The 14,109-nt window shown below is 33.6% G+C and overlaps 1 protein-coding gene across 1 annotated transcript in view; it reads left to right on the forward strand.

Moving 5' to 3' along the window:
* Window positions 1–14,109, forward strand: part of COL19A1 (collagen type XIX alpha 1 chain) — a 323,690-nt gene that overhangs the window by 168,053 nt on the left and 141,528 nt on the right. The window contains exon 15 of the mRNA XM_049653877.1: window positions 12,080–12,133. Within this exon, the coding sequence (XP_049509834.1) occupies window positions 12,080–12,133 (54 nt within the window). The remainder of the gene's footprint in view (window positions 1–12,079; window positions 12,134–14,109) is intronic.

Consider the following 14,109-nt stretch of genomic DNA (forward strand, 5'->3'; position numbering starts at 1 on the left):
TCTCTTATGCTTTGGCTCTCTTCCACTCTAACCTCTTTTTTTTTTTTTTTCCTTCCCCTCCCCCATGGGTTTCTGTTAACAAAAGTTACAGAAACCCCCTGCTCTATGTTAGTATGCTACCATAAGGGTGCTGAGGGAGCAGTGTATTCAGTCAATTAGCTAAGAATCTAGCACCATAGCAAGATAACAAGAGCATATTAGGTGGCTGAGTCATGATTAAGTTTGAATTTTCTAGATTCCCTTTTAGCTAGGCTGGTGAGTGAAAAGATGGCTTAAAGCATAGAGCAGTTAGTACCTCACTCGTAAGACAAGCAGAAATGCCAAATATTCATGAAGAACCGTCTCCAACAATGTGCATTGCATCCCTTTTTAAACAAATCCAGCAAATCATTGCTCTTTTATTTACCACACTGCTAACAGTACTACTGCTTCATTCAGCCTCTGACCAATTCTAATCCTCAGAGGCCTTCGGAGGCATTGCCATTCTTACTTCCCTTCAGTCTATGCTGTTGAGTTTTCATTCCATTTCTTATAGAATGCTATTCTGTTTTACAACCACTTCTTGGTTTCCCAACAAAATATATTCTAAAGTTTAATATCCTCATATATCAAAAATGTCAAGGGTGATCCTGTCAGATCTTATAATCTGATAAGATGACCTGAAATCCCACTCATGGGCTAACATGATGCGTATTTAAATAAATCTTATCCTCCAAACATTTCTTTGGAAGAGCAAGTAGAACATATTAAAAGCAGAATTGAATTTTGAGGTCAGATATATTTGAGTTCAAATCTCAGGTCCCCTACTTATTTGCAATGTTACCTTTAGGAAGTTTGTTTTCTCATCTATAAGAAGGAAAAATTCTTTTTGTAGAGTTGTTAGGATTAAATTCAATTACTTATGTGAAGACTCTAGTGGAATTCCTGACACCAGAGCAAGTACTCAATAAATGTCAGTTCTCCATTCTTTTCCTAATTTGTTGTTGTGAGTGTGTGGAGGTCATCAAAAGATTTGTTGAAATGTTGATGAAGTGTTGCCCTAGGGCTTCTACCACTTGTTTCTGTGCAAATGTGAGAGTCTTTCTTATGTTGTTTGCTTTGTCCTTTTGTTCACCATTATTTCCTTGTTTGTTATAGCTTTATATTTGTACATTGGCTCGCAAATTATATTGATTTGTTCACATGATACACTACTCTTTTTTTAGTAACTCAGAGGTAACTTTCTGATTGCTCCATTTCATTGAAATATTAAGAAAACATTAATTGTAATTTACCTTCAGGACAACTTTCTGGTGTTTGATTAGTAGTTTGAAAATTAAGGCATTTGTTCCTGGCTTTGAGAACATCACAGTTTTGTCATATGAAGAAAAAACATCATATTACAAATCCAGCAGATTGAAAAGTGACGTGGGAATAATATCCCGGGGGTGGGGGTCTATGTAATACATCATGACTAATCTTATTAATGCAACTTGCACTGAAATGAAGTTACACTGACACAGCCTTAACTTATTCAGTATATAAAATAGATATTATTATATAGGGTAAATGTTTGACCCCCGTTTCTAAAAGGTTGTGTTTAAAGAAATATTTGTATATAGATTGACTTGTTCATTGACCTGCAATATAATTTCCACAAAAATTGAGTTAACTTTTAGATATACTTAAGTCTCAGAATTTTAATATTTTCGAGGATGCCTTTTTTGTCAATATAGAAACTGTCAGCACACTTTGTCTTGCTTAACATCCACAAAAAGCTAGTAAATAGACAATTCAGTTACTTTACCCATATAAAAAAAATTAGTAAATGTGGCCACACAAACAATTCCCATATTGAAATTCATATACATATATATGAATCCAGTTTTTAAAACTTGGGTAAGATGTAAACAGAGTTTATATAAAGGAAAGAATAAAATGGCTCTTAAACATATAAAAATTTATCTAAATTCAATCACAATAAGAGAAATATAAATCAAAATGCCCCTGAGATATTAGTTTTCCCTTACAATATTGGCAGTGGTCTCAATTTCTTTGTATGTATATCTAGAAGTGGGATATCTGGATCATATGTAGTCACATTTTCAATTTTTCTAGTAACCTCTATACTGTTTTTCATAGCCACTGCACCATTTTACATTCCTACTAACAGGGTACATGTGTTCCAGTTTTTCCATATCCTTGACAACATTTATGTTTTTTTTAAAGTAACCATCCTAACAAGTGTGAAGTGATATTTCATTGTGATTTTAACTTTTATTTCCCTGATGATTACTGATGTTGAATATCTTTTCATACGCCTATAACAAATAGCCAAGATACAGAAACAAGCTAAATGTCAATTGATGGGTAAATGGACAAATATACGGTGTATATATACAATGAAATATTATTGAGCCTTTAAAAAAATGATATCCTGCCCTTTGCAACAACATGAAAGAACCTGAAGGATATTAGCTAAGTGAAATAAGCCTGTCACAGAAGGACAAATAATGTATGATTCCACTTATTTGAGGTATCTAACATAGTGAGACTCAGAAACAAAGAGTAGAGTGATAGTTGCCAGGAGCTGGGGGGAGAAATTACAGAGCTGTTGTTCAGTGCATGTAAAGTTTCAGACACACAAAATTAATAAGTTCTAGAGATCCACTGTACAATATTGTGCCTATAGTTAATACTGTATTATGCACTTAAAAATTGTTAAGAGAATAGACCTCATGTTAAATATTCTTACCTGCTCAGAGCCTGGAGCCTGCTTCAGATTCTGTGTCTCCTCTCTCTCTGCCCCTCCCCTGCTTGTGCTCTTTCTCTCTCTCTAAAATAAATCTCTCTATAAATAAACATTTATAAATAAATAAATAAATAAATAAATACACAAATATTCTCACCACAATAAAAAGATTGGCAAAGGTCAAAAAGTTTTATAGTACAGTATGTGGGCAAAAACGTGGAAAAACACTTATACATTGTGAGGGAAATATATGTGGATACAGTCTCTTGGAGGACAATTTGATGTTGTTTATCAAAATTTCAAATTTTAACTACAGATAGTCTCATTCATTTATGAAATTAATGTGTGTACAAGGCTATTTTTTCAGCATTGCTTGAAATAGTAAAATAATGAAACAATCTAGATGCCTAACCACAAGTGATTTGTTAATCGAGTTATAGTATTACTTTTATTTAAAAAATATAATATTTTCACAATTTTATGACTATGTACACATCAGTATTTGTAGAGCCACATGGTGTACTTTTCTCTTATTGAATAGTTTTGTTGTGGTTTGTTTTGTTTTGTTTTCTGGTATTTCTAATTATCTCTCTGTTTGCCCTGTAACTATCCTCCATGTTTTTATTTTTTCTTTAATGTTTATTTTTTATATTAGAGAGAGAAAGAGAGACAGTGCATGAGTGGGGAAGGGGCAGAAATAGATGGAAACAGAATCTGAAACAGGTTCTAGGCTCTGAGCTGTCAACACAGAGCCTGATACAGGGCTTGAACTCACAATCCCTGAGATCATGACCTGAACCCAAGTCGGATGCTTAACCAACTGAGTCACCCTGGCACCCTTATCCTCCATATTTTTCAAATTCTGTCACTGAGTCTTTTATTTGGAAGAGTCCCATTAAGACCTTTTACTCCATTCTTGGCCACTAGCTTTCCATGAAAACTACAAAATTCTCATTCTATGATTCCTTTTGTTTTTGTTTTTTTTTCTGGGTTGATTCCAAATTTTCTTTTCCATCATCTCCTTTCTTGGTTTTGCTCTTTCATTTATGTGAATGCATCTTCAAGCGAATTATTAAGAAAATGTAAAAAAGGAGGTAAATTTTCTGAGATTTCACATGTCTAAAATTTTTTTATTCTACTTGCACACTTGATTGCTAGTTTATCTTGGTATTGAATTCTAGGTTGGAAATTATTTCCATCAGAATTATAAAGGTTTCACTTATTGTCTGATTAAAAATACGATGCATTATGAATTCTTCTTCTTCCTGGTTTCCTAAGAAGAGGTAAAGCAAGAGTACTGATATCTGATTAATACACCATTCTTCTCCTGAAACTCTTCATGCAAGGAAACAGAAGGGAAGGACATGTTTTCAATTCTCTTTCTGGTTGGGCAGAAACAACCTCTATCTGCTCCTTCCTCTGTGCCATGTGATACATGGTTAAACTTTGTGATCTATGAGGATATCTCTTGATGTATGATGATGAGGTACTTGACACTTTTCCATTAATGGAGCCTAGCTTCCAGACTATTGTCTTATATGAACTCTTGGTTATCAAAAGTTCAACATTGACCCTTCCATTGTCTTTACACTTACACTATTATGATCTTAATCATCCTGAGGGAAATGGTTGCTCTTGGCAGAAAGGAGGAAGGCCAGTGGAAAGAAGCTAAACAGAGAAGTCGTCAATGTATGTTAGTAATAAGTTTCTAAAATTTCTTTCTATACTATAGAGCATTTCCCCCCTCTTAAAATTTGGTGTTTACCACCTTAGTCAGTTGTCACTTACATAGTCTGATACTGTATTAACCATCTTCACAGTTATCTGCATTAAATTCCTAGGTCTTTCATGTGGTGTGTAAATATCTCTATATTGATTTATGTTTTAATCCCAAAATTACTAGATTAAGTTTCCTTCAGTCTTGTCATTTATGTTGCATCACCCAAATGCAAAAGTTATTCATGATATTAAATTTGGTATTATGTTTGTATGATGTTGTCCATTCCCAGAAGTTACTGGAAGACACTTAAAAACAACCTATGTATAGATTTTTCCTTTTTCTGCAGGGAAACCATGTCTCCCATGTGGCCAGTGAACTATGACAAAGCCAATCCAAAAATACAGATTGTTATTATGATCAGATTCATCATTAACACTGAATCAATCATATTCTCGCTCACATAAATCATTAAGACAGATGATACAAATGGATTTGACAGACCATCAGCCTACTTGTCAACATAACCTTGAGATAACTGAAATCAAACCATTTCATTATTGGGTTAGGTCTGAAATAAAGCAAATTTACATAAAGTTTTTCATAGTCAAGAAATCTAAAAATATGAAATTAACAAAATATGAAAATATTTGTGACAAGTCAATTAAGGCAAGAATAATTACCAAATATGAAACTATATTATTTTATTTTTTTAAGTTTATTTACTTATTTTGAGAGAGAGCAAGTGAGCAAGCAAGGGAGGGGCAGAGAGAGAGGGAGAGGAGAATTCCAAGCAGGCTCCTTGCTGTCAGTGTGAAGCCTGAGGTGGGCCTCAGTTCCACAAACCGCAAGGTCATAACCTGAGCCAAAATGAAGAGTCAAATGCTTAACTGACTGAGCCACCCAGATACCCTGAAACTACATTGTTCTAAATGACATAAGCATTTTAAATAATTTGATTGGTTCTATTTCTTATTAATTAATGGTTTGTATAGATACTTTAATCTCTTCAGTCCATGTTGGTTTTTTTTCAAAAAGTACTTAATCCTCATCAATATGAGATAAATTAATAGAATTTATATTTCTTTCTCTAATGAAGGGCAACTCCTCCAAATAGAAGTAGAACATCTATTTTGCAAGTTTACCACATAAGAATTAAAAATAACTTGGATTATTTTGGTATCAAGTGGCATTTGTGTATGAAGAATATAAATTTTTAATTTGAATTTCGGTAACTATGGTAATTAATATTCTCACCTCAGCAGAAGTACCAAGAGAAGTGTAAACAATCAGAATCTTTTCAGTCATTCAGCCATTCAGTGCCTACTAAATGCTGTGCTAGATAATATTCAAAGTGGAAAGGAACTGAGGATATATACAACTTACAAAGTAGAATATCTCATAATAGGGGCAAAAATCATTGTTAGAGGAAAGTTTATGGGTAGTACAGATGTCCCACAGCATTCCAGATTCACAGACTATACATTCTGTTTTTGATTTATATTTCTAGTGTTCATGGCTGAATCAAGTTACTAAAAACCTGCTATTTCAGAATCTACATATAAAAAGAGATGTGAGGGGCACCTGGGTGGCTCAGTCGGTTGAGCGTCCGACTTTGGCTCAGCTCATAATCTCACAGTCCATGAGTTCAAGCCCCGCTTCAGGCTCTGTGCTGACAGCTGAGAGCCTGGAGCCTCCTTCGGATTCTGTATCTCTCCCTCTCTTTGCCCCTCCCCTGCCTCTGTCTTTCTTTCAAAAATAAACATAAAAAAAAAATAGATGTGATTTTTGGGGCACCTAGATGGCCCAGTTGGTTGAGTGTCAAACTCGATTTTTGGCTCAGGTCTTGATTTTGGTTCACGCTTCATGAGATCAAGCCCTGTGTCAGGCTCTGCACTGACAGCATGGAGCTTGCTTGGAATTCTCTCTCTCTGCCCCTTCCCTGCTCACTCTCTCTCTCTCTCTCTTTCTCTCTCTGTCAAAATAAATATTTAAAAAAAAAATAAAAAGAGATGTGATTTCTCAGTTCAGAAAACATAGAAAAAGATTATTTTTAAAATTTATCTCTGTAACCACATGGAGCAATCCTAATTAATTGGCCTCATGTCCAAAATGCTGGCAAGGCTTTCTGATGAAATTGTTAAATTTTGAAAGCACTACAAATGACCTCTTTTTTAAATTGTTTAAGGTAAGATAAAACTGTCCATCCAAGTATGGAACCTGTTTACTATAATTGATAATGATGGAAACATTCCTGTCCATACAAATATTTTATAGTTTTTTTTTCTAGTGACAGCTCTTCTTATTCTTCTCTTGTCAGTATTATTGGAAAGGTTTGTCAGCACATTTTTTTTTTTTAGTGTATGAAAGAAATTCTATTTTTTTTTTTATTTCAAAGACATTTGTTTCCTAGTGTGTACTGACAACTGCTTATGATAAAATGTTAGGGTTTTTATATATAACATAAAATACCTTTTCTGAATACCTACATGCCCTAAGGGAAATTCTTTCTTGTGTCATGACAATTTATGAAATGATGTAAAACTGGTCACTCCTTTAATTTATTAACAAAAACATTCTTGAATTCCACTTCTCAGAACTAATATGAGAAAACCATTTCCCATGACTGGACTATATGTCTGTTACATTTACACTAATTTGCTTTTTGTTTTTTTGTTCTTATGTCTCCAGCTTATAAAATTTGTTCCCATTGTTCTCATATTAAAGGCATGAAATTTTCTATAAAGACGGATAAACTCTGTTTTCCATTTTAATTTTGTACACTCTATTTGAAAGACAGAAAATGCTCTCATGGTATTTTAAGAATCTATGAAGATTCTGCTTAATCTTATGTTTCAAGTCTATGAAGCATATCCTAAAGCAATAATCATAACAGTTAAAATACACTTACTTGCATAACATTTTTGTTGAAATACGTTTTAGGTATCATATATTCTGCAACATCCCTGGCAAGGGAGTGCAAATAATACTTCAAAATGACACTTCCTTTTTTTACTTCAGCTTCTTTCTTTGATTAAGAAGTTATGAATATATCTTGCCTCCTACACAAATGAAAATGTGTTTAAATGCAATTAATCTAACCTATTAACTCTACTAAACATCTACTGTATTTGTTAAACACTTCAAAATTCTGTTCTGAACCAGTTAATTCTAAGTAATTTCTCAGTTAAATATTTACATGGGCTTCCATAATGATAAGCTCTAGACTGTCTTAAATAGCAGATTGTCCAGAGAGAGCTATGTGAAATGTAACACAGTAGAATAGCTGTCCACTGGAACCTAAAATGATTTAGCTAGTTTGGACTATTTTTTACATAGTTTTAGTCTAGCTAAAAGAGGCAACAGCCTTATGAATTCCTTTCCCTGTCAACATTTTTAATGTCCAGGATTCCACTTAAAAAAAAAAAAAAGGAATTGGGCGCCTGGATGGCTTAGTCGGTTAAGTGTCCGACATCGGCTCAGGTCCTGATCTCAGGGTCAGGTTTATGTGTTCGAGCCCCATGTCGGGCTCTGTGCTGACACCTCGGAACCTGGAGCCTGCTTCAGATCCTGTGTCTCATTCTCTCTCTGCCCCTTCCCTGCTTGTGCTCTGTCTCTCTCTGTCTCTCAAAAATAAATAAATGTAAAAAATAAAATAAAATTAAAAACAATAAAAGGAATGAATGCCTCTGTAGACATATGCAGATATTTACATCATAAATATCCTAAATACATTCTTATACTTCTCTTTCAGAAAAGAAGCAAATCTTTATGTTCGTGAAAAATTAGGAATAATCCAGTTTATGGTTATTTTCAGAGCAGACTAAGATGAAAAAAGTATAAAAAATAAATAGGCATTACTCTTCAGCAAATAAAATCAAAGAAGAAAACAATGCACAGATTATACAAATATGCCATGTACACAAAGATACATAAAATAATGATTCTCTAATTTAAAAGTGGTTTAAATTATAAAATATCAAATAGTGGTTGAAGATTTAAATAAGTTCCATAATGGAGATGATATAAGAAGAGGTAAATAATTAATTCTTACATGAATTGTAAGGCCATTTTACTCTTAGACATCAGATCATTGAATTACTTTAGATGAGAAATACAGACAAGATAGAAAGTTATCCAATGTATTTAAGTTCAAGTTTTGAAAATAATTGTGATTAGATATCAACCAGGAATCTGTTTCCTATCACCACCACCCAGTATTCCATCCTAGTGTTTTCTTCCTGATGGTGCAATTTACTAAGTATATATTGAGTCTCTTCTATAAGTGTGGTAGAGGATAGAAAACAAATGATGCTCTGTCCTCTAGGACTCATAGTCAAATAAGAGTAAGTAAAGTACACACATAATGGCATTTACAAGGCCAGAGAAAGAAAGAATTGGGCAAAAGGTCTGAGACAAATGGTGAGCTCCACCCAAGTTTAAGTAGGCTGGAGCGTAGATATATCTATAATTTTCAATAGTAAGTGATCAGTAAATTCACTGTTTGATTTTACTAAATGAAAGGAGTAGTAAACTGGATAATTGTAAATAGTGAATCATCCCCAAATTTTAATTTCTTATTTGGGGAAGAAATATAATTTTTTTATACTTGATTGACCTATGTTTTACTAATGACAATACTGATATTATTTTTCTTCATTAATGTCAACTACTTTCAATAAAGACAACCCCCAAATATTCTGAACATTAATGCAATGTGGCTAGGATTAAAAATTGGTCATGGATAATCCAAATAGTGAATAATCCATTGGAGATTAAAAATAATTCCCTAGCTTTTCATCAAAAACCTATCTGGGTTCTAGACTTAGCAAATATAGGGTGGGGGTGGGGCATGGGATTCAGAATCATGAACATTGAGGAGGCATACTAGTGAGCTTATGTGTGTGAGTGTACCATTTGGACTTTGCACACAAAAGGGTCTCATAAATATTTTTGAATCCATTCCAAATCAAGTTTAATATTTTTGCATTTTTGTAGGCTTTTGTTATACAATTTCTCCAACTGGTAAAGGGAATGCAATTTTGATTATATGTAGTTCAGACTTAATTGTACTCCTTTGATGAATATTTGGTGTATGTTTTAGTATCTCATGTTGAAAAACACTGAAAGAGCTGTCAACATTTGTATAGATATCAAAAATGTTGTATATAAGTTTGACTATTCATGAAATTATAATAGTTTCCTAAGGGTAAAAGCAAGGAGTTTAATCTAAAGCCAAGATTGTGTCGTTCTTGTAAAAAAATGACACAACTCCCTGTAATTACATTGTAATTAATACTTGGTATATTTGGATTTCAGAAGTTGTTTTTCTTATGCACATTATAAATTTGCCATCCTTAAGTTGGCCTAATTAGCCAGCTTTCCTCTCTTATATATCTTTTGGCAGGTATTTTTTGTAAAAAATCAAACAGAACTGATCACTTTTTTCATTGCTTGTTTTTTATTCCTGCCTAAATCAATAAAACATAGGCTTTATATGTCCCTATGATATTAAATTGTTCCAAGAATAAATAAATGAAAGTAATAAATACATACTTTTTACTAGTGTTTTGTTTGGAAGGAATCAGAAAGATTTGAGGAAACACTGAGGATTTGTGATACATGCAGAATTTTTTGTATTAATGCTTTTTGAAAATGAGTTACAGTAATTTATATTAAATACTGACAACTTTAATCAAATGAAAGCTATCTAAATGAAAAATTACAACATGTTTATAACTTTTATTTCAAATAAAATTAGATGGTGAAATTATGCACGTTATGACATTCATTAAAACTTAAGTTTCTTCTGTAAAAAAATGAATATACATATAATAAATAATTATAGGTCATCACAAGCACATCTGATGTTTTAGTTTAAAATTAACCACAGCTTTTAAAGAAAAAAGGTCATAATGTACAAATGTATCATAATTTTTTTTTAATTAGGTAACAAATCAGTTTCTTCTGGAATGGTGGTAAATTCAGATTTGTTTGAATATGAATTACTAGATTTCTCATTTATTCCAAACCATTTACGCATTAAATGTATGATAGGTTAATCATTAATATTTGTAAAACCCTTTGAAAATTGTTGGATTTACCCAAAAACTTATTAAAGTAAATTGATTTCCCACTATAAATTTTTTCATTCAGACATCAATAGGCACATAGTATTGAATAAGACACAGATTCTACTTGTTATCCTTAGAGCTTGGTGAATTCATTACCTGAGCAATCATTTAAATGAACTTATGATAAGGAGTTTAAAGGACAAGTATAAGGCACTTTAGGACTGATGAACCAAGACATTCATCCCTTCCTGTGGAAAGTCAGGGAAGGTCAGGTGTTTTCTTAAGATTAGTTTGGCTGTGATGTGGAGGTTGGGGAGGTTGGTGTCTGGTTCAACTGAGAAGTTCTTACAGATGAGCAAGCAAGAAGTAATCATTGGAGCTGTTGTGATGTAAAGAAATAGATGGTTCCAAATATACTTTGGAGATGCACCAACCAGACTTGGTAATTGGATATGAAAGAGAGATTTGAGAGAGGAAAGTGTGGAGGTTGAGCTCTAGATTTTTGGCATGAGCACTAGCAGAGTGTTGTGTGGATTTACTGAGTTGGGGAATGCTGGAAGAGAATCCAGTTTGGGAGAGAGGGTCCTAAGTTCAGTGTCTGATGTGCTGTTTCAGATGCCTGTGAGATATTAGAGTGAGTATCAAAAACAGGCAGTTGGATATGTGAATATGCAGCTCAGAAAATAACCTAGATTATAAACCTTGGAGTCACTGGCCTAGAATATTCAAAGCCCTCAGTACATGAGATCATGGGGAGGTAATGAGCACTGAGAAGAAAATAAGCCTAAACTCTCATGTTTAAAAGATGGAATAGGGAAGAAGGAAGCATCGGGAGAGCTAAGAAGAAACTTTAAAAGAGGCAATAATTACTGACACTTTTAAAAAATAGCCATATGATCATTTTGAGTTTCATGTTGAGTAAGAATTCTCATATAAAAGTAACTGACAATCAGGAGACTTAATTTGCAGATTAACAGCACCTGGGATTTCCTGGGCCTTTTTTATAACCTGAAAAAAAGATTATTTTTCTGCCTCTTGATAAGCTGTGAGAAAGTGTTAAATAATGTCTGTGATACTAAAAATTAAATGCTATGAAGAGACATATGTTGAAGCCAACATCATAACCATGTGTTTTCTCAGAGGATACTTACAGAGCTACTCTCAACGAAAAGTGTGGCTGTATTTATAGAGTTCAAATATAGAAAGAGACTTTTTTTCCCTGCTTGAAAATATTGTTACTACTTATTTATGGTAGTTCGGTGAAACATAGTTCTGACCATATGGGAGTCTTTATTGAAGTGAACACTGGTCTCACACCTGATTTGGAATCCCCTCTTTTTTTTCTTTTCTGAAGTTAACTCCAAAGATAAGCCAGTCGCCGAAGAAGAACTTACCATTTTTAATATATTACAGAGTCTAAGTTTGGAAAAACTCAAATCATTTAAAAAGATTTGCTTAATCAATAAAGTAGGTATTAATTTTCACAGCATGCTTTGTGAGGCAACTGTACTTGAAACCGTCTATTAACATGTGTTCTTCACCCCCACCCCACACCAGGGTTCCCTGGGGATACAAGGCCCACAAGGTCCACCTGGAAAAGAAGGTCAGAGGGTAAGTAAACTTGGAACAACTGGCAGCCATTACTGTCTCAGGGCTCACTTATTTCCGAACATTAATAAAAATAAACCCAAAATATAGCAAGCAGATGGGCCTAAGAAGAGTATTAACTATCCAAAGGCTGAAATTTGAGATTTTGACAGAGCCTTTACAATCCAGAAAGTTCTATATATTTTTAAGATTGGCAGCACAAATGTAGAGACATAGTTTAGGTGAAATGAATTAACCGTAATTTGATCTAGGACACGTTGGTCATACTTTGGAGTTTTGAGTTAAGCTGATGTTTGCAGAGTTAAGTTGATGAGTATCTTTGTGGAGTTCCAGCCTGTTCATGAATTCTGTGAGGATTGTGGATATTAACTACAGTCTTTAGCCGACTTAAATTATTGACATTAGTGATGCATTGTAATTCTTCTTTCATTACTGTTTACTGCCTTTGAGATAAAATGTGTAGTAAGCGAATAAATTGTACTTGAAATAGTCTTATCTTCCTCCAGTAAAGGGACCCCCTGCAGTGATAATGGGTCAGCCTCAGTTGAATATTTTCAGCAGTGGGATACCCCATTCTTATGGCTTATTGTTATTACTATTTTCAAATCATTTTAAAGTCTCAAAACATTTTATGTGTGCTGTTCATACAATTATTATTAACTTTGTTACCTTATTTATGAGGACTGTATGACTCAGAGAGTTTAGGTGACTTGCCTAAAGTCAAAGAGCTAATAAAAAGTAGAACCAGGACTGGATTTGGGGGCTTTTGATTCTAAATCCCATGTTCTCTTTTACTGTCCCAGCATATTAACCCCAAATCTCTTTTTTAGTCATTTTTTATTTGTTATTTCCAGTCTGCCCTCTGGCAAATAAGTCATTTGCCTCAAGTATTAGAGTCCTTCAAATATTTGGGAACCAGTGGTATATTTTACCAAGGTTTAGCTTTTATCAGGTCAATAACATCCCATTTCTCTTAACTCTTTCTTTTATGTGGATTCCTAACTCCTAACACACTGATAGTAATTCCCAGAAAATACTCATGGACTTTCTGGATATATCAGGAATGGGACTGAACTTGTGTGGTCTTATTTAGGGCAGAGCAAAATGTGGCAAGTATGCCCGGTACTATAGACCATATACTTCTACTGGAGTTTAAGATTGAGACGATGCTTCTGTGTATTTTTTTTAAACTAACTCCTTCTACTAGAGTGGCTTTGTTCCTTTGTTTTTGTTTTTTATATTTTTTGGTGGGACAATTAAGATTTGATTTGGGAAAAAATCAAAATTAAAAAATTCTGTGTCTAGATTTTATGCCCAATGGCTAGTTTAGTAAACACAAAAAGGCTTATTAGTAAATTTTGATGGCTAAGAAAAGAAAAGGAAAACTTTTGTGAGTAATGGCTAAGATTTATGGGTTACCTATAATGTGCTAAATGCTTCATCTTATTATTTCATTATTTATTTCTCACAATAGCTCTAGGAAGTATAAAATACTATCATCCTTATAGAGAAACTAAGGTTTTAAACAACTCAGATAGGATACATGGCTAATAAGTGGAATTATGCTGATATTTAAAAATGATTTATAAAGTAGCATACTTGAGTTCTACTCCCAACACCTGTATATACAATTATAGTTTCCCCTTCGGATCTCCAGCCCCTCTCTATTCAGGAGTTCATTAATCCACCTGATGAAAGTTTTAAGTAGTCCTAGGGAGAAAAATAAAAAATTATTTCTCTAGATCTGGGCTTTTGAGTCTGCCTTAAGCGTTTAAACCACTGGGAGCAGAGGGCTAAATGAAATGACCTTGTGAAGTTAATTTTTAAGCTTCTTTTTCTGTTTTCTCACATAATGGCCAAGATGTCTAACTGCATCTAGGACCATGTTTCTGAGTTATTTTCTATGTTCAGTATCCAGGGGACATTTTCCTTCTAACCTCTCTCCTTTCTTGGAAACTGAGTGATAAATTATACCCCCC

The sequence above is a fragment of the Panthera uncia genome (genome assembly GCF_023721935.1).
Source record: "Panthera uncia isolate 11264 chromosome B2 unlocalized genomic scaffold, Puncia_PCG_1.0 HiC_scaffold_24, whole genome shotgun sequence".
NCBI classification, from domain to species: Eukaryota; Metazoa; Chordata; class Mammalia; order Carnivora; family Felidae; genus Panthera; species Panthera uncia.